The sequence below is a fragment of the Alosa sapidissima genome, chromosome 13, assembly GCF_018492685.1.
Source record: "Alosa sapidissima isolate fAloSap1 chromosome 13, fAloSap1.pri, whole genome shotgun sequence".
NCBI classification, from domain to species: domain Eukaryota; kingdom Metazoa; phylum Chordata; class Actinopteri; order Clupeiformes; family Clupeidae; genus Alosa; species Alosa sapidissima.
Window position 1 is genome coordinate 28,873,271 of NC_055969.1, and position 21,029 is coordinate 28,894,299.

At 45.7% G+C, this 21,029-nt stretch overlaps 1 protein-coding gene across 1 annotated transcript; it reads right to left on the minus strand.

Moving 5' to 3' along the window:
• Window positions 1–832: 832 nt before the first annotated feature.
• On the minus strand, window positions 833–20,104 carry smad7 (SMAD family member 7). The gene is made up of 4 exons (XM_042059496.1): window positions 18,551–20,104; window positions 17,498–17,551; window positions 12,923–12,994; window positions 833–1,730 (listed from the first exon to the last, which is right to left on the minus strand). The coding sequence occupies exons 1-4, from the start codon at window positions 19,014–19,016 to the stop codon at window positions 1,192–1,194; spliced, it is 1,131 nt and encodes a 376-aa protein (XP_041915430.1). The 5' UTR covers window positions 19,017–20,104; the 3' UTR covers window positions 833–1,191.
• Window positions 20,105–21,029: the final 925 nt, after the last annotated feature.

The following is a 21,029-nucleotide window of genomic DNA, read 5'->3' on the forward strand; positions in this document are numbered from 1 at the left end:
TCTATGTACAGCATATCTATCTACAGCAAACACAAGTTTAATAGGTCTAGATGTCTGTGCCCGTCATGTCGGTTTCAGTGAAAGCTACCTTCAAATACACTTGGTGCTAATCTTAGTGGATATGATTTGCTAAAACATGAAATAAAGCAAAATAATCGGTTAGATGAATAAATAGTGTAACTGGAATTGGTTTCTTTTGGCTCTGAGTCAGTGCTTTAAAACTTGCACACAAGTCTGCATAGCCATCCTGGTGACAACAATTGCGTATTGTGTATGTGGACCTAAACATGGCCATGTCCATTTATGTATACTTTCCCCTTTAAGGACAGGCATCTGTATTATTTTATTAGATTATATAGAATTGTTTTAACTAATTCATTTAATTCATCAAATTATTTTAAAAATGACCCAGACATATGAAAGTCACTCTGATTATTTACAAATATGAACACATCAGTTGAGCATCCCATAGAATATTCTATATATGCTTGATTAGTTATGCACATATTTTCTGTGCACAGTAATAGCACTGCTTTGAAAAGTTCTTACACACATAATTTTAGTAATGTATCAGTTATGAACATGTGATTATTATGAAAAAGTGATTAAAAGAACTTAATAACTTTGGCATTAGTTTAATAATACTGATGCACTGCAGTGGCAGTAGCTACTATTCATATTGGCCATGAAATTATTAATCATAATTAATATTATTTTAGTACCTCAATGGAGAACCTTTTGGCTAAAGCATAAATACAACACAGAGTAAAGATGCTCAAAGACAATATACAGTAATAAGGAAGAAAGAACTAGACACCACTGAATACTAAAATTCATTTAGTATTTTTTTTAATCTTGGCATCTTCTTTGTCTCCATTTATATTAAAGCAAAGTGCATCTCTTGTTTTTCTCATTAACACATTGCACAATACATAAATAATGATGCATATAAAACGTCTTCATATTTACAAGTAATAATATATTTATATATAACATAAAATACATTTTAGCTTTATTTCACTTAATTAAATCTTAGTCATTTATTAAACTCGTTATTGGGTGTGGGGGTGTTTTTAAAACATCTTCTCGTGAATGTCTCTTTTAAAATAAAGATCAGAAAAATGGGGTAAGGGCTCGCCCATGTCCATGGCCAAGAGGGGTGGAGAGGGGAGTGAGAGGTGGGGCTTGCTGCTATCGGGTGTTGAAAATAACTTCCAGCCAGCAGGGGCAGCTACTGATGAACTGTCTTGTGTAGCATTGTCCCCAGCCTTTGACAAAGCTGATCTGTACAGTGAAGCCTGTGCGTGGCTGTTGCGTGAACTCGTGGTCATTGGGCCTCTGCAGGCTGTACGCCTTCTCAAAGTCAAAGGCCTTGATGGAGAAGCCGGGGAACACCTTGTGCACCAGCAGCGTCCGCGAGTCAGGATTGTCCAGTGTGGCCGACTTGATGAAGATGGGGTAGCAGCTGCGGTTGTACACCCACACGCCGTCCTGCTCGCGCGTCAGCTGGATGCCGTAGCCGATCTTGCTGCGCACCATCTGCACCAGCTGGCTCTTGTTGTCGGAGCAGAGCTGGCCCAGGCAGAAGCCGTTCCCCTGAGGTAGGTCATAGAAGATGTCCAGGGAGGGCTCCTGGACTGAGTAGAGGCGTCCGACGCGAGTCTTCTCCTCCCAGTACGCAACCACGCACCAGTGGGCTTGCTCGCCCGACTCCTGAAGAGCTTGGGAATCTACAGGGAGAAGGGAACAGAGGTGGAGAAAGGATGGTTAGAACGCTGGACTAACAAGACGATGGACAAACATCTGACATGAGGCTGTTGATAGTACTGTGCTTAAGAGAGAGCCATGAGAGACCACACACATGAAACCACTTGGTAATGAGAGCCCCCCTATCATCTGCCTTCAAACAGTACGAGCTGAAAACAGCCACGCAGTAATCAGAGCAAATGAAGAAATATGTTTCCCCCATATTCGCCAAATACCAACTGCATCCCTAATTTCGCTATCCAAGAGAAAGTATAAAAGAATTTCTGGAATTTGCACAAGAAAAGCAGTTGAAGACAGGAGAAGCCAAATAGCCCTGCAGTACTGTTTACATAAGCATTAATGCTTATCTTCTGTCTGGCTTTTTTATTTTCGTTGTAGGCTGTCTAACAATGTTCTGACGTCAAGAGCCCTATAAATCTGTCCAAATCATTGTTTTATGGCAGGTCGACTCATTCAGCTACAGGAAATTATAAGTAACAGTTTTAATGTTTGAAAGAGGGGAAGAAGGAAATTATTTTTAAAGGTATAAAAGATTGTCTTCCTCAAGTCTGGAGAGCATCCAAGAGATGTGAATAGAGCAGCGGCCATCATCTCTTCATAATAGAATGGCTGAAGAGACAGTAAGAGGCATGCTGGGTACTCACTCTCTCGCGGAACTCGCTCTCTACAGAATCATGAAAAAAGGTCTGCTCTTTCTCCAGGCAAAAAGCTAAATCGCAAAGCCAACTCACACAGACTTGCTTCCAGAACACGAAAACACACGAGCGCAAAGTAAAGTTCCTATGTGTTTGTGGGTGTGCGTATGCATGTCCCCTACATGTGCGCGTCCATTCCAGGCGTTCACACATGTGATGAGAGGCAAGTGTGGGTGTACACACAGCGCTCAGTTCATGTGTCTCCCTGAGTGGAGTGGTGGCTCCAATTTCCTCCCCCCTGAACGCGCCTCCTGTCTCCCCCCATATCTCAATCCCACAAAAATCTGCCTCCAAGCCTCCCTACACGGGAAGGGCGGCGGGGGGGGGGGGGGGGGGGGGGGGGCAGCCAACGAGGCACAGAGCGGGACTGAGGGGGTGAGGAACATAGAAGGAGAGAGAGAAAAACAGAACAACCCGGGCCAAGAGGACAAAAAAGAAAGAATGAAACAGAAGAAAAAGGCACTTTTACTGCTCTACTTTTGCATCTTAACTTCCTCCCTCCAAATGCTAAGCTCTTCTCTGGAGTTTAATACGACCATGGCTTTAATAACAATAGCAAAAGGAATCAGATCAGATCAGTGCTTAAACTCAGCAGTATCCTCTGCTAGAAAAAAAACGAGAGGATCAAGTTAGGAGAAAATAGAGAAGCTCGAGAGAGGGGAGAGAAGCAGCTAGGATGGGGTTAACAGAGAAAAGCAGAGAGGAAAAAATATCCCAGAACCCTTCAGTCATTTGGGCTCTCTTCGTCCCTCCTTCCCCCTCCCTCGCTCCCTCTTTCATCTTTTTGGGACAGAGAGTGTACCCAGTAATTTGGAAGGCCTCGTCAGAGGAAACTGTACATTTATGTTAATTGTGCAGTATCTCAGCCAGTCTCTTATGACTGCGAGGGCCTGTTATTAGCTCAGGATCCAGCCTTCATTAGAAGGTGAAAAAAGCTAGACAACATGGGAGGGGGGGAATTCTTTCTATAAAACAAGGGGCAGTTCATTCCCTTTGAAGTCAGCCAATCTGGGGCTGAAGGAATTATCGTAAATCCTTCTCCTACCAGCACTGCTAGGACAACGTTTTTGTTCATGTGTTTGAGTTTACAACAGAAGACCACAGAGAAAGAAAAAAACAACAAAAAGAAAAAAAAAAAAACAAGAGATTGAAGACAGCAGCGAAACGCTCACAAAAGACTCTATTGCTCTCTCTCTCTCTCTCCCTCTATCCCTCTCTCATTCTTTCTCTTTTTTACCTAGGCTCTGTTCCCTGCTTCTTTGCTTCCTGAATAGAGCTCAGGGAGGAGGGAGTGAGGGAGGGAGGGAGGGAGGGAGGAGGGAGACAGAGCCTTGGCGTCTGGGGTCATTATCCGGCTGCCTGTCTGGGCCTGTCATGGCAGCCTGAAACCACTGAGGTATTCATCAGGCAGCTTAGTACCCTCTCAAAGTGGAGGGGGCCTGGGCACTCTGCAACACTACTGCCCCCCCCCCCCCCCCCTCCTCTTCCTCCCCTCATGCATTCTCTCCCTCTTCCTACTTTACTCTCTCTCTCTCTCTCTCTTTGTGGATTTCTGACACGTAATAATTATAGCTGGTCCTGGGTCAGTTTGTGAGGACAGAGACTAACCTAGAAAAGCTTGTAAACATCTCACGAGGCTTTTGATTGGCTCAGTGGCATGCTGACCAGACTGATCAGCTCTGGCTGTGAGCATCGCCGGGTCACTGTCCTGTCTCTTGCTCTTCCGTTGCCGTGACGGCACAGCTGAAAGGCTATTTTAGCCTCACTGGCCGCCAGCTCGCTCTGACGACAGCAGGGGCTGGAATGCATTCCAGAGTAACAGCGTTAGATAAGATCATTACTGCCAGCCAGGACAACAGCTAGCATTATTGAAGAGCTAAACCTTAGCGCATGCTAACTCTGCACCATACCATAGCTTTGGCAACTCTCGCTAGTGCTAAGCTGACGTAGAGATGCATTCCATGTCCTTTGAAAACCTGAGGCATTACAAACATGGTTAAAGAAAGACAGGAGGAGGCTGCGACTGTTTGTGTGCCCCTGTGTGGTACAGTACACCTTACAAGTTCACACAGTGGTGGGATGACCTCCATCTTCCTGGGCACATTACAGTGCCAGCTCCATCACCAGAAGGCTGCCCAGAGAGGCATGCGTTCACAGCTTGTTCTGACAACCAGTGAGCCCACAGCAAACAGAGACTAACAGCTGTCTGGACCCGAGCACGCACAGTGTCAGAAAGGTTCTTGGATAGGCGCAAAGGCACATCTGGGTGAAGCAAGTTTGTGGATATTTTACCTTTTTGCAAAGCACTTTCAAAGCAAACAGAACCTAATCATGCATGCACTAGTGTCCTGCATCTATTAAATACATGGGTTTATGTAGAAAATAGGTCATCAGTAATTTTACAGTCATGTGGCGCACATGTTTGTATGAGGTTGTAAATGATTCTGTCTTTGTGTGTGTGTGTGTGTGTGTGTGTGTGTGTGTGCACGCACGCAGCGACATTGGAGGGCGACCAGTGTCCTCGTGTTGCAGACGCTATTTCGGTTCAGCTGCACCGCCTGGCTGTCACCGTGTCAGACGGGGTGACACAGCGGCCAAGCGTGCGTCCGCCCCAGTGTCGCCACACACGCATGCACACACACAGACAGGCCCCACTGTGACTGGCCCCGATGAATTACTGCCCGTTTCCCCCGGCTGGCCACTGTTCTCAGGTAGCCACTAAGACTGAGGAGGGGACATCAGTGCAGTGCCACAGTGCTGTCCATTTACCACTCCTCACTCTAAACTTGGTTCCACTTCGCTCACTTCCACACTGCTACTTTTAATCCTTTGCTTTCCACGTCTCCAAAAGATTATTTATCCCCTTGGCTACCGGCTGGGCTCTCTTTCCATTCCTTCTGTGTGTGCTGCTCATATTGTCCGTAGGCCACCAAGAGACTGAAATAAACTTAGTGGAACAAACATGGTGTGTTTGTGCATGGAGTTGCTCGGACATGGGTGGACATGGAGATCCATTTGTGCTGTCTCTTCTCAAATTTTCTTACTTGGCCCCTGATCTCTTCCTCTTGATGAAACTGATATTGATGAATATTATTGATTGATATTGATAAACTTGATAAAACTGACTATTTTACCAGTCTGAAGAGTTCAGACTACACATAATGTCGTTTAAATAAAAGAGCAACCAAAACTGAAACCAGACAAACAATTGGATCTGCTCGTCTCATTTTAGTCTTTATTTTTAGCTGCTGGATTTCTGAAAGCCCTACTCATGAGAAAGTGCAGGACACACGACCTCCAGGTAACACAGAGAGCAAAAGGAACGTCTGGATTTCAAACGAATCCCCTGAACAATCTGAGGCATTTAGATCCATTCCAGCAGGAAGCCTGCCTGCCCTCTCCACCCCCCTGCCAAGAGGCTTGCCTTGTAATGGCTCCTGTCTTTCTGAGTTGTGTCCACGCAAGCTGAGACTATTGGGTTTAGGAGGGTGAGGAGAGAGAGAGAGGGAGAGAGAGGGAGAGAGAGGGAGGGGGAGAGAGAATGAGAGAGAGAGAGGGAGAAGAGGAAAGGGAGGGGGAGGGTTGGAGGAGTCGGTTCAGTGGCGCAGGACTGGAGACAGCAAGCAGTCTGGAAAAGTTAATGATTACTTCTGTCTGACTCCATACTCTGGATCGTTACTATTCCTGGACGTCACACACACACACACACACACACACACACACACACACACACACACACACACACACACAGGCATAAAGTGTGCACACACACACACACACATACACTCACGCTAGGGGGAAACACACATGCACATACAAAGGAATTTTTGTTCCTGTTCCATTTGGTCTAACTCTGAGCACATGTAATGTAAACTAGCAAAAACAGGGAAAAGGAGAAAAAAAAATCCAAGTTCTTCTAGTATTGATCTGGTTGGACCTGACCGGTGGAGATTGTGTGTGTGTTCCAGTGAGTGTGTCAAATTGAGGGTGGGGTGTCGTGGGGGAGGGGGGGGGGTGGATTTACTGCTGCGACTCCAGGTTCCCCTCCCCCTGGATGAGCGGAGTATGTCCTAATGGCCCCTGTCTCCCGGCAGACACAGAGGAGGCTCCGTCTCCTTTCTCCACAGTCCCTGCACCCTATTCACGCTGGGGCACGTCTGCTCGGCAGGGTCAGGGGTCAGGGGTCAGGGCAGACGGAGATTCCTTTTGTTCCCTCCACATCTCCTTCCCAATTTGAACAAAGGAGCAAACAACCTCATACTCTCACCAGACCACACAGTTCAAACAATGCCTCCCTCTCAAACAAGACTATTTATCAACATTTAAGCCACACACACACACACACACACACGAGACCAATGTGCTGGTTGCTTAAAAAAAATTCTTGCTACAAGAAATTCCATGAAACCCTTCCTCTTTCCCAACTGGCCAGTCTATTAGATAGGAGGGCTGAGCTGAAGTCATGGGGGTTGGGCACACAACACCTGTCACTCTTAATCACTAGTCTATGACTTCTAACAACAGCAATCATTCCAGAGTTCCAACCTTAAGTTGAGATACCAGGGCAAGAGGGCACATCCCCCTTCTTCTTAATACAACTATTGCTCAAGACATTCTCACACTCCTAGTGAGAGCTACCAGCCACGGTTGGTAGATGTGTGTGTTTCGATGAGATGAGAGAGAGAAAGAGAGAGAGAGAGAGAGAGGGAAAGAGAGAGAGAACTGGAGAGAGAGAGAGTTAGTGACAGAGTGGCTTTGTTTTCCAAGCTCTGTCTCCGTAGGATGCCCGTCTGAGGGAAGCCAGTTAATAAAGGAAATTGCCAATTAGGGAAAGGGCATTACATAAGGGAAAGATGTCCTGTTCACCTCCCTCCTCGCCGGGAACTCCAAACACACTTCAATCACAGGAAAGACACACATAAGGAGGAAATAGTTGACTGCCCCCCTCCCTTATTTACAGATCAACAAGACTTAACCATGGCAATGTAATGCCTAGAATCTTAGAAATGTCATACAGCCTCTGCTGAAGAATCTGAAACACCATCAACATCACAAGCAAGGTACACATAATGGTAAAAGCCTTGAATTCAGGTGGAATATCTAGCTTTGCATGGGGGTAGTTTGCTAGCCCTCCCACTCTGGCTGTCCTGTTGTCTTCAGTAGCAGTCATCCTCCTCCTCCTCCTAGCCCTTCTTCAGCCCCCCATGACTGACTGGACATCTCCACTACCAACGAATGGTAGCCAAGGCTGATGATGTCATCAACTTCGATGACCTCTCGGTGGCCTGTCCAGTGAGCCTCACTGCAGAGTGCTCCGTGCCACCAGCGGAACAAGCGCTCGCATTGTTTCTCGTCCAGGATGTCAGGGATCTCCGTGGGAACCGTGCGGCTCGATCCACTCCAGGCAACAAGTCAGGCAAGTCGCCTGAGGGCCTTTTTTATCCGCCGGACTCTTATTAAGCTCTTATTTTGATATGAATTATCACTGGCTAGCCCGTACAGCCACAAATCTATCATCTAACCGGCATGGCAAATTTGGTGCCAGACAGACGGCAGTAGCTGATGATGATGTTGATGCCAATGATGATGATAATGATGATGATGATGTAACAGTGATAAAGTGCCACCTTGATAAAGGCTAAAGTTACACAGATCACACACACACACACACCAGACTGGGAATGTTCGCCTCCCCGGCTCTCTCTTTTGATCAGCCTCATACAATGGCTTATGTGAAAAGCTGCTGCCTTACAGGGCCAGGGCTAAACAATGACCATGTTGTTCTGGGCCTCCCACTAACACACTGAGCTGAAGGCCCACCCTCCTCTCTCCTGATAGGTAAAGGCTCCATCAGCTCTGGCCTTCCCTCAAGAGCAGCAGTTGAACTGGAGGGAGGAAGTGATGAGGGTTATCCATATTGTTGTGGTTGTGGAAAAGGCCTCACAGGGAGCTTGGCTGCTTGATTTCCTGAGGGCCCATCTCATCTCTTTCCCCCCGCCCTCCCACTCTCAAATGAGCCTCGGGCTTCTGAGAAATGCCTGGCTTCTCAGTGCTGGAGTTTTCAGTGAGACTCTTTTTTTTTTTTTTTAAATGTCCTCCACTCCTTCTTCTGCTCTCTGCACTGTTTTTCCAGATTCATGCAACATAATGACACTGGGTGGGGAGCCGTGGCTGGCCAAAACCAAAATTAACTCCCCGCCAACTGCCTCCTTGGCTGCAGATTTTTGGAGAGGAAGTAGGGAGTAATGAAAGATCCTTGCTCAAGTCAACTGAGCAACAGGGCTGCTATGAAATTACAGGGAACTGCCTCTGACCCTGCCTTTTCCCCCTCCGAGGAAGAAAAACAAAAAAGGGAAAAGAAGTTTGGGTTTTCCGAGAGGCAGAGCTGGAATGCCGGATTGATCAGGCTTTTCTAAAGCTGCAGCAGAATCTCGGGAGCTCTCTGAAAAACCTTTAGTAAAGCCTCGCTCGAGTGTTTGCTTTCCGCTCCGAGGAGGCCTCCATTGCCTCCCTGCGCAGGGCCTTTTCCTAAAAGACATGATGTCATTTCCTGTGCTGCCTTTTCCTTTTTTGCTAACCCAAACAACCAAGGAATGCACTGGGGTTGGGGGTAGTGGAGGTGCTAAGCTGGTGGCATTCAGCCTTGCTGTTTTTCACCTCTCATTATGAGGGCTTTTGGAGACTGAGTGAGACATTGTGAACTGATGGGCAGGACCTCTGTCCACTTGTAGAGTTTGTGCTGTACAGATCTCCAGTGATGCCATTTGTTATCTGTACCCATGCAAAAGAGCAGCCCCATGTACAGACTAGTTGGTACATTCCCAGGAGACTGGACAGATAGTAAGCCCGGCTAGCTGCCCCCACTATGGCGGCGAGCTGGTTTAATAATACACCTCTGCCTAAATTTACCCTGGGGGAGGAAGCGCCTCTGTGACAGTGGGCTGTGGGCCAGCCCCTGTGTGGGTCACCTGATCCCATCTGAGGGCCAGGGTACAAGTCTGTCCGTGCAGCCTGGACAGATCCGCTTACGCTGGCACTCCATGGCTGCTGGCATGCCATCTTCAGCTCGCCCGCCCCTACAGCTGCCCATCCAATACATGCCCCTCACACACTCGGACAGGCATATATATACATCTGCATTCAGTGGGCACCATAGACACAACTAATTGTTTAAGGCAACATAATTCCAGTAACACAATACTAACAAGTAAGCTTAAACCACCAACATCTGAACAGTGAACAACATCTGAAATGTTAAATAAATTAATCTGAAAAGACTCTCAACTAAAAAAAAATAATAAGGCTAAGCACACCTACAATTCATCCTTCTGCAAAAGAGAAAAGGGAAACACAAGTACTTCCCCACACACAATGGATCAAGAGTAGCACAACTAATGGCTGACATGTAAAAGCAAACACATCCTGATCTGAGTACGCAAACATCTCAAATCCCACGACACCCGTAAAAACTGCACAGATCTCTGGGCCTAATCTAGGCCTCAGTGTTAGTCTCATCTCCCTGCCAGAGGAGGAGAGAGGCCCTGCCAGGAAGGCTGCTTGGATGGGATGGGACAGGACCTGCACTGGGGCAACGAGGGCCAAGAGCTACAGAGGGCCGCCAAGCCCAGAGCCCCGTCCAGGCCTCGGCGTTCTGCCCCGGTCACATGGATGACGAGAGAGAGAGAGAGAGAGAGAGAGAGAGAGAGAGAGAGAGAGAGAGAGAGAGAGAGAGAGAGAGAGAGAGAGAGAGAGAGAGGAGCTCCAACACTCCCAGTCTGGCAGGCAGCCTAGTTTGCATGTCCACTCATCGCTGTCATAGCGAGGTTAACTCTTAATAACACCCAACGTTTCAGGACAAACAGACGTCCGTCCCCAACAACAAATAATCCCTGGCTGTCTGGACGGCGTCCCTTATGCATTCCCCCCGAGGCAGCCCAGGGCCAGATGCCCAGTGCACCAAAGCTCTCTATTGTGTGCATGTTTGTTTTTATCCTTGGCTGTTTACTTTCTCATGTCAGCCAGCTTTATGGAGAATCCCTGCCAAAATATTTATAATTTTGCTGCCAAAAGGTTTTCTTTTTTTTCAACATTAACAGGTAAACTGTGCTTAAGGAGTTATGATTACAGTCGGTTTGATTATTTAATGAATAGTCACTGAATCTGTTATTTTTGCTTTATAGAAGGGCAAACATTCTCCTTGCTCTTTTATTTGCTGTATGTGGCCAGTGGAAAATCAGAGCCTTGTTTAGTGTAGCTGGTATTTTCCACTAGACAACACAACAACAACGTCTTACACAAACACCCACAGAAAACACACAAACACACACTTCACCAATAAAATGTAATAACAGTTTGTTTGTTCAGCAGCAGTCCAGGTTTGGTAGAGAAAAAAAATATTTGTTTTGCCAAATAGTATGTAATCAATTCAGAGGCATAAAACCTTGCATGTTTGAACATTGTTAAGTCTGTCATTAAGAATGTATTTAATAGATTTCCAGCATGTGTATTGAGACGCAATGCCCCCCCCCCCCCCCCCACACACCCACTCTTCTCTCTTTCTCCCTCTCCCTCTCTCTCTCTCTCTTTCTTTCTTTCTTTCTTTCTCTTTCTCTCCCTCCCTCCCTCTCCCCTCCTCGGTAAATATGTCTGGAGCACAACATAAAAAGGGCAGAGTGAGTGAATTAAAAGGTCAACACGGTGCCTCCAGGAGGAGCATGTTTCTTTTGTGCGGGCCCCGGAGGGATTGAAGTTTTCTTCCCTTGCCAGAGAAATCAAGTCCTTGGCTCCAGGCACACGGGGCCTCTCTCCCTTCCACTCACTGCGTCCCATTCACTGGGGCTCAGCACCACACAGAACCCGCCAGGAAGGAAAACAGGGGAGGGGGAGTATGCATGCCTCGGGGGAAGGAGGGAGGGGGAACAGAGGAGGAGGGAGAGAGAGAGAGAGAGAGAGCAAGCAATAAGGAAAGGAGAGGAGGAGGAAGGGGGGGGGGTTGACTCCAGTCTACAATTTCACAGTTTGTGCGGGGTCTAAAATGTGTGTTTGGTTAATGCTGCAGACTTCAGAGGCTGGCTGGGCCTGGGGCAGGGCGGGGTGGGGTGGGGTGGGCCAGCTCTGGGTTAATGCCTGCAGACTTTATTTATGTGGCGCACAGCGAGCTCCAGAGCAGCCAGCGCTTCCAGCCCACACAAAAGAGCCCTGAGACAAACGCTAGGCACCTTCACAAACACATTATAATCCAGAGGGTCCAGAGGAGAATAATACCTAGAGAGAACATCTAACCCCGAAATCCTGCTGGATATAAAGCCTTGCGTGAGTGTGTGTGTCTCTCTGTGTGCATGTGGGCGTGTGTGTGCGTGGTGTGTGTGTGTGTGTGTGTGTGTGTGTCTCTCTGCGTGTGTGTGTGTGTGTGTGTGTGTGTGAGTGTGTGTGTGTGAAAGACCTGACTTGTGGACTTTGAAGTTATTTCAATGCCGTGGATGAATGGTGTTAATGCATCAATGCTGCTTGAACAATGCGTCCATGAGCACGGAGGTCGTATACAGACCCCTGGTCTACTCTAACCCTTATCCCCACCCCTACCCGACCCCTAACCTAGCACAGAGGAACAGAAATGGGCAACCCACACCAACGGACCCCAAAAACTCCTTTAAAGTCTCTGTAATGAGAAACATCTGCATGGGAGTGCAGAGCAGAGAGAACGGACGAAAAAATAAATTCTCCATCTTTCCTTTTTTCCCCCTCTTCCTTTCCCCCACTTGTAACCCCTTTACTACCCAGCCATGTCCATAAACACCATCCTATCCATTTGCCTGTAGATGAGAGGCTGCGCTGAGCTTCACTGATAGAGGTAGAAAAACACCATGAAGGCCAGACTAATGCCCATTACAAACAATAACCACGTACAAAGAAGTTACTCGGCAGCCCCATTACAGCAGATAAAGCATGAATAGGTAAATGACCACTAACAACCAATCCATTTCTCTCACTCACACACACAAACACACACACACACACACACACACATATTTGAGGTTATGAAAACAAACACTTTTCAGGAAGAATGTCAAACCAGCCAAACATGCCAGACACAGACAGATATCTTGCAACACTTCTGGCATATCTCTGCTGAAATGGGCCACAGCGTCTACTGCTAAGCCTTCATGGGTTTCTTTATTTCATACTTGATGATATATTTTTCTGCTTCCTGCTTATAGTTCAATAAAGCAGTTCTTCTTTATGGTATCAAACCTACCAACACGGTGGCAAAATGAAAAAAAAAAGTAGGTGGAGGAAGAAAAATAATTTTTGCCAAGGCCCCTGACGAAACAAGTGAGGAGGTCTGTCATGGCTCTCTCGAATACTACAGGGACGACAGCCGCCTTTCCAAAGGCTCTTGAGCATCAGAGTGGGGGCTGGGGGGAGAGGTTGAAGATGAAGAGATAAAAAGAGGGTCTTACCAGAGAACCCCACAGGGGCAGAGTAGACAGTTCCTCCAGTTTCAGTGGAAGCAGGCACAGAGTCTGGAGAATCTGCAGGGAAAGAGGAAAGGAGCAGTGAGCAGCTGCAAGCCTGTCAATCACAACATGAAATCAATCCCTAATGAAGACAGTGGAATGACAGTCAATCCACTCTAAACTCCAAACATACACAGCGAAACCAGACACACACTCATAAACACAAACTCATCCACACACACACACACACACACACATACTATTTAAATAAAAACAGAACATAAAAAAAAAAATTACACAGTATTGAGTTTTGACTGGCATTTAAGTTCTAAAAAACACTGGAGGACAGGAAGAGCCATTCAATTCTCACTTCTCAATTCTCAATGTTTTTCAATAAATGAAGGCAATCATATTTTCCCTTTTCCCCCTTTCGCTGACAAAATACAGCCCAGAATAAACAAGTGGTTTTGAGGAAAAGAGGGTTTGTGGAAAACATGTTGGTCTACACTTATTATCCCTGCGTGTCACCCCTAATAGGAATATACAGTTTAGCAGGATACACTCCATCAAACCAAAAACAATGAGGGAGACAGGAAATGACTGCAGCCTTGAAAACTGTGTACAGTAAATTTTCTTAATGGCATGTTAGCAGACAGAGGAAACTCTCTCTCTTTTTCTCGTCCAGTTTAACCCTGTGCTTCCACAGTCCCTTGTCACCAACAGGATGATTTTAGTGGACCTCACAAATGTGATGACACGAGGAGAGTGACCAAGAGATGCGAGCAGCATTCCGTCAAAAAATCAAGCATGTCGGCACATACTCTGCTGCTCCTCTCTAATAATGACACATTCCATTCGTGTGTCAACTAACATGGCCCTTCGCCTTCCGACACTGTCAGCCAATCAGCTGACTCACACAAGCAGTCACTCTCAAGTAAGTGCAAATTAACAAGGTTGTGCCGTGCTTTCTGGCTGTTGAGGGGTTGTACTTTAAGAGTCCTGGGTTCCGGTTCAGACATAGAGAGAGGAGGAGAGAGGGAGGGAGAGAGAGAGAGAGAGAGAGAGAGAGAGAGAGAGAGAGAGAGAGAGAGAGAGAGAGAGAGAGAGAGAGAGAGAAAGAAAGAAAGAAATGGACAGCAGCTGAAAGGGTTCTGTGCTCTGAGCGATCCCTGTGCTGTGGTTGGACTAACGAGATGCATGGTCAAGTGCGAACCTCTTTCAGGGGCTGCCAGTACAGAGCTGGTTTCCTGGGCATGGTTCACAAACCACAGGCTCGAGGTGCACTCTCCCAGCCAGGAAGCCCGGCGAGGACAACTTGGACCAGAGAGCGGAGCGAGGGAAGGATAGAGAGAAAGAGAGAAAAGAAGAAGGGAGCAGGAGAGAGAGAGAGAGAGAGAGAGAGAGAGAGAGAGAGGGGCAGAGAGAAATAGAGAGATATGAATGAGCCTAGAAAAAGAAAGAAAGGGTATGTGTGTGTGTGTGTGTGTGTGTGTGTGTGTGTGTGTGTGTGTGCGTGTGTGTGTGTGAGATAGAGAGAGAGGGAGCAGGAGGGAGAGTGAGAGGGAGAGAGAGAGAAAGCGTGAGAGGAAAGAAACATAGAGACAGGGCTTGGGCTTCAAACACTTCATTATTCATTTTCCAGGGAGCAAAAACAAATGGGCATTTTACGACAGCAAGCTTTGATACTGACCGTGTTTTGCCACATTGAGACAAACTGACACGTCCCCTAACTTTCCTCTAAACCTTCTCTCACTCGCTCCGTCTCTGATCCCTCCTGTCTCCTCTCATTTATAAAATCAAGGCTGAGAAATACGCTCCTCTTTGAAGTTCTTTTAATTTGTTTTTTTGCTTCCTTGGCCAGAATTATTACATTATAAACTGCCAACGGAATGGACTTTACTGTGACCATCCCTTTACGCTCCATCTGTGCGCCTGCAGTGACGTGGGTCCATACTCCCTGGCTGGAGCTGGAGCAGGGGCAGACAGGCCTTCTGTGGTGCTGGAGCCACACTGTAAAAGGCTGCTCTGTTTCTCGCCGCCAGCGTCTTTAGGGGCTGCCTGACGTGGCAGCCAGTTCAGCTAGCTGACTGCTTTGCTCTTTGGTGCATGAGGATTCCTCCAAAAATACTTGTCCTCCTACCCCAAGCTGACCCCTGGCTCCTGCTGAAGCTGCTCTCCATCAGGCTAACGCTTAGCTCACACAAGCAAGCTTCAGATAGAACTACAATCACAAAGGATTTTTCATTAATTTTCACTACTGCTTGCAAACCCGTAAGGGAAGTTAGCTCAGAGCTACAGCTGACACTGATAGCCTCTAACAGACAATTGAACCTAAACATGATTTAAGTGGGTATGAATGTGTGACCTAACCTGGCACAGTGTGTGTGCAAGGCAACAATGGGCCATCTAAAACAGATCCTCCCAAAGACAAAAAACATGTTTAAACAGGGGCATATCACCTTTGCCTTGTAAATGACCGTCATTTTCAATCAACCAATTTACACTAAACCCCAGAGGCGCCAATAGAATAGCCTGGTCTGTGAGAGTTGGGATGGTTAAAGAAAAAATATCCATCACTCTTTCTCCAATGAAGCAATTATGTCATTATTGTTTGTTGTGCAATGTAGTAATCCTGGGCACATACTAGCTAGCTAGCATACTAGACAGACTAGCAGTTTAAAATGATCAGCAAATGAACAGCAAACTGCTTTTGCATGTCAAACATTAGCCATTTAGAGACACAATAGACACAGGGAGTATGCAAAGTGGGGCTGCTGGGGGTGGGTGCCTTTTCCCAACTCTGTAATCATGAGTCCCACACCAAAGTGTGGCAGTGTGGCTTGCTTGTCCCAATAAGCTAGCCCTTCGCAGATACCTTCCATTGTTCTAAAAATATCTGCTCTTCCTTCCATCATCACACCCCCCTCACTCTTTTGCTCTCGGTGAATGATACACACAGTGGTCGTCGAAGAAACACAGCTGTAGGGGCAAATGACTTCCTCCTGCCCTCTTTTGATGAAAGGCAACCACTCTCTCTTTCTGTGGGACTGATGTTGGATATTCCAAGGGCTTGCCATTGTTTCTACTCCCTCTCTCTCTCTCTACCTCTCAGTCTGTTCTCTTTTTTTCTCCCTCTGTCTTTTTCCTCAGTCCAAGACTGGACGACAACGAGGAATTTGGCAGGCACCTCCCATCCCTCACTGGGAGTTCCCTAAAAAGTCCTCTGGAGGAACTTTAAATGGTTAATGGGACTTGCATCCTCACAGGGAAAAGCTTTCCAAACTATGTTTTCCTCCAAAGCACTGATGGCCATGTCACGGTGAGTACAAGTTCCCAAGTATTGACTTAAAACTTCCATGAAAGCTTTGTGAGTCATTTCAAGAGCCCTAATGTAGTCCTGAAGAAAACGTGAGTAGCAACTCTCCTCAGAACATTACTTTGTACAAACGTAAACATCATCAGTACTGCCAGTCTGCCACACAAAACCACAGCACAATCCTTCCCATAAAACCAAACCCTTCGTATATTTTAAAATGTCAAGCATACTACATTAAATTCATTTAAGTCACTACTGATAAAGGCCTACAAAGCCTCTGGGGGAGGTTTCACTTTGAATCTGGTTAATGAATAGTAAGTAATAAAATATTTTTTTAGGCTGAAGGCTGAGCTGGCAAAGTTTGGATGTTTCAAAATTCACTAAATAAATAAATGAGGGATTCATGTGGAAACAGGGAATACCTAAGAAATTCCAGGCCAACTCAGAGTTGTGGATAAACCTGTAATGCTCACTAATACCCATCGAAACATTTAGCATGAAAAGAGATAATTACCTGCCTACATGCCTAGGGAGAGACAGCAGACAGAAGGAAGACTCCCATAACGTCAGAGACATCTACAGATTCCACAGATAAAACATGGCTCCAAAAATCTTACTGCCTTTCCCCTGTGTGATTCACATTTCCAATTTTCTCCGAAGAGGCATGCCTCCCTTCTTCCACCCTAATTGACCCCCCTCCCCCTTCCCCTTCACCACCACAATTACCACCTCACAGATCCCAAGTCCGAGCCCTGGTGCCAATGCTGTTTATCTGTTCTGCCAGGTCACCCCTCCAGCCAAAAGTTTGTGCAGACAACCACTCCAGAGCTGGAGCCAGGCTGGAGCTGGCCTCGGCCTTGGCTGCCATCCATTCTATTACAGAGTGCTGGCGGGCACACAGTATTCTGCCCACCATAAATCACAACATCTCAAGGAGGATCTCAGTCTGACACAAAACTGCTCCCAATACCTACAGCACCTCACATCAATCATCTCCACACCACTACATGGGGTGGCCAGTAATGCATGAGCAATGCTTACCATGAAACAGCTGAAAGTCGTTATTACCATTTAGGTCTGATGTAAATATATTATGTTTATTGTATATATATTTGTTATAGATATATATAATTTTTTAGAGTTGATTGTTTGCTTTCTTTTTTACTCAAACTTCAAAACTGCTTAATTAAATAGCCTTCACTCGAGGTGAAATATAAAACCTGTATTTTAAAATGTCTCTATTCATTAAAAAAACGACTTACCAGGTGGTTTAAGAAAGTCCATTGGGTATCGAGAATAGGGAGGAGGGGGAGACTCTGAAAAAGAGCAGCAGAGAAAAGACAGACCATGAGAAAAGGGCGAAGATTGAGACTTATGATAACAGTTGGCATTCTTTCGGAACACTGTTTGTCTAAGCTGCGAGGGTTGGAGGCAGGGCGGAGAGGCGGCGATTGCCTTGATATTTAGCAGGGAGATAAACAAGGGAGCGCCTGGCGCCAGGCTCCCGGCCTATCTGTTGTACAGGCGGGGGGAGATACGGGTCTCTTTTGGCTGAGCTAAGGAAACTCTCTGGGTGATGAACACTAAAGCCTTCCTCACATTCTGACAAAGCGCATAGAAAACACCTTCCGAAAAAGAGTTTAAAATGCTAGTCCAAAGTATTCTTTGGAAAACGATCCAAAACCATAACATAATATAGCCTATATTAAAAAAAAGGTTACCCTATGGGTTAGTAAATTATGCCGCTTAGGCTATGTAATCTATTTACCCACCACAACTTTTGTTGAAATTGTAAAACTTAGGCTACTACAATTCACAAACACGTTTAATTGACCGCATATATGTATCAACGTTTGTTTACTGTAATAGCCTATAGGCTATGCTGTGTTCGACTAGAAGTCTATTTGCTTTAGCCTAATATGGAAAAAAAACTCAATGGGATTCAAGACAGTAGGCCTAACTGATTACTAACTCAAATTGGCCTAGTCTATAAAGCAACAACAATTCAGCCTATTTCAGATCTGTTAATCACATTTAAACCAAAGATTTAATAACTTAATTGGAAGGGACTTTAAGATAAAAATCACCAAAGGTTGTGTCCCAGAAACGTATAGCTCTGCAGCCTACAATCATCAGGGCATTGTAATAAGATGCTAGTATAGGCCTATGCCTGTGATTGTTTAGTAGGCTACAGCATATTTCATCTGGAATTTGTAACCTCCAGCACATCTCAAAAGTAAGTAAGGCTATATTAAACAACCAATAGCTAAAACATGACAAGTCATTTCACACATCCTATTAATGAATAAACTTACCAAGTTCACAAAGCCGGCTCATGTGGTGTGGATTGCAGCAGACGAGTTCTGGGTTTATTTTCCCATAGGATTCACAGCAAGAAAGCCTCTTTAGTTCCGAGGAATGCCTAAGGTCCGGCCACCTGAACACTTTGAAGAGCAGCAAAGGGAGGGAATAAGACTGTTGACCCAGTTTGGTGTCCACTTTGCCGGGTAAGAGAAGACAGGGGCTCCTGACACCCCCCTTCGACTCTACCGCCTGCAAGAGCACCTCCAATTGTTTTTCTTTAATTTTTTTCAGTATGGAATGGGTCAGTGCTTTCAGCTCAGCCTCTGTTCCGGGGTTAGATTTGGCAACCTTAGTGGATTTCCCCATGCAGCAGCCTCCGGAGCCATGCGCCCTGCTATCCGCCTCCCCGTCGCCTTCGACGGGTGCGCGGCTCCTCCAGAGTCGCCGGACGAGCCCCGATCGTTTGGTCCTGAACATGCGGGACGAAAAGAGGGTTTCCCGGCTAAAAAACGAGCATGATGTCCGCAAATCATGAAGATTCCGGGATCCGAATCCAGGCAGTGACAAGCAGCCTGAGACAATATTGTGAAAAAACTGAGAACTGGAGAAGCAAATACAATCTGTAGCATACGCCAGTCTTTTTTTCTTCGAAAAACCTAGACGCAACTTATAAAATATTATTCTTGCTTAATTGTGTACAAGATGTTACACACATAGGCTATGTTGATGTTCACCATGACACTGATTTTAAAAACTAAGAAGAAAGTATAGCCTACGCATTAAACGATGCTGTTTCGCTACTGAAATAATGACCGCTTTCATGAACGCGAAAGGGTGAGCAGCATCGAAAATCTTTTCCTATGATTGGATGGTTAGGCTATATTCTACCTGTGAGAAAAGAAAATACAAAGTACGCCTAACACTATATTCATACCATTCTTCAACAGTTTAACATAACAGTTTGCTAAAAATTTAAGGTAGTCGGCTATTATAGGAAACCTAAGATAGACCGACGAAAGTGTTTGGGCGCTGAGTTTAAGCAAAAAACCCAGACCGAAACCCATCCATGAAGGACAACCTCGTCCTGCTTTTCTTCCAAAATAATCCACACAATCCTTGATCCGATTGCAACATTAAAGGTCTAACAAAGCCTGTCGCCCGTCTCGTCTCCCTTGTCTTCCGAACAGTATCCGTCGAAATTAACGTTGGTCCTCCAAATTCAGTCGATTTGCAGTAGGTTCTGATGGAAAAAAATAGCAATCTTCTACATCCCCAAACGTATGAGCAAATCTAGGACTTACTGATACCCTAAGAGGTCCCTCGCCACAAAAATCTGCCGGAGTTAAATAGTTGTCTCTTGAGCGTCTCGTGTCCGTTTAAGTGGTTTGCGTTTCAAATATCCGTGTTTAAATTCTCAGGCAGACTATCTTTCAGCAGTTTTCCGTGTGTTTTGTCAGTTAACCTCTATTCAAACAGCGGCTCTCCGTGCCGGAGGAACATGCAAACGGAGCGGCTACAAAGAGCTGATGCGATCCTCACACAAGGTCTGAGAGTGACGCGAACTGCCCAAGTGCCCTTGCCTCTCTCTCTCGCTCGCTCTCTCTCCCCTATCACGTGGTTGTCTAGACACCCTGTCGCTTTAAAAAAAAAAGTGATTGTGTTGCGCAAACAAGAGATCAAGTAGCTTACTACCAGAGAAATGGCTTTGGGAAGAAAGTTGTATTTTTCTAACGCCAATAATCAACTCTATTAAAACCCCCCCGGTGTAGCCTACTAGTTTTTCTTCCAGTCTCGTCAACATAAACTTTTCAGTTTGTTTTGACCCAAAGTATAGGCTTAAGCCTATAGAGGTAATCAAATGTCCCTGTGTTTAATTCAGGTCCAAATGTGCAGTGATACGATTTTAAGCTACCTGGGGCAGACAGGTCTAGAAGATAGGCTAAAGGATTAGGTTACATTTTAAAGGATAATTTGTCTCCATGAAAACAGTTGACTGGAGTATCTTTGCCATTATTCATTATTATCATTATTATTAATAATATATCTTATTATTGTTATTATTATTATTATTATTATTATTATTACTATTAAAACAAATAGGCCAATAGCCTACCATAACTGTGTGTAGACCGCCTCGGCATTCTACACACAAGTTTCCCTGACGTTGGGTGAACTACTGCCGCCATCTGGCTGAACATAAGCTGAGGTTACCCTAGGCCTGGGAAACGAAAGCAGTAGCCTACGCCTTTGCTCCATTTTTATCAAGTCATTCTCTCTATATAGCCTATAAATAAAAGAAACAAACAGGTGATAGGGCCTACAGTTGACCAACTCACCCTGCAATCTGACTAGGCTATAAACTACAAATAGATACAAATTAGGTCAACCTATTAATGGATAGCCTACTTAAATTATGTAAAGGGGGGAAACATTTAATTTAAAGATGCGTTTATCCAAACTGACTTGGTACGCGTGTTTTAGCAGTGTCCT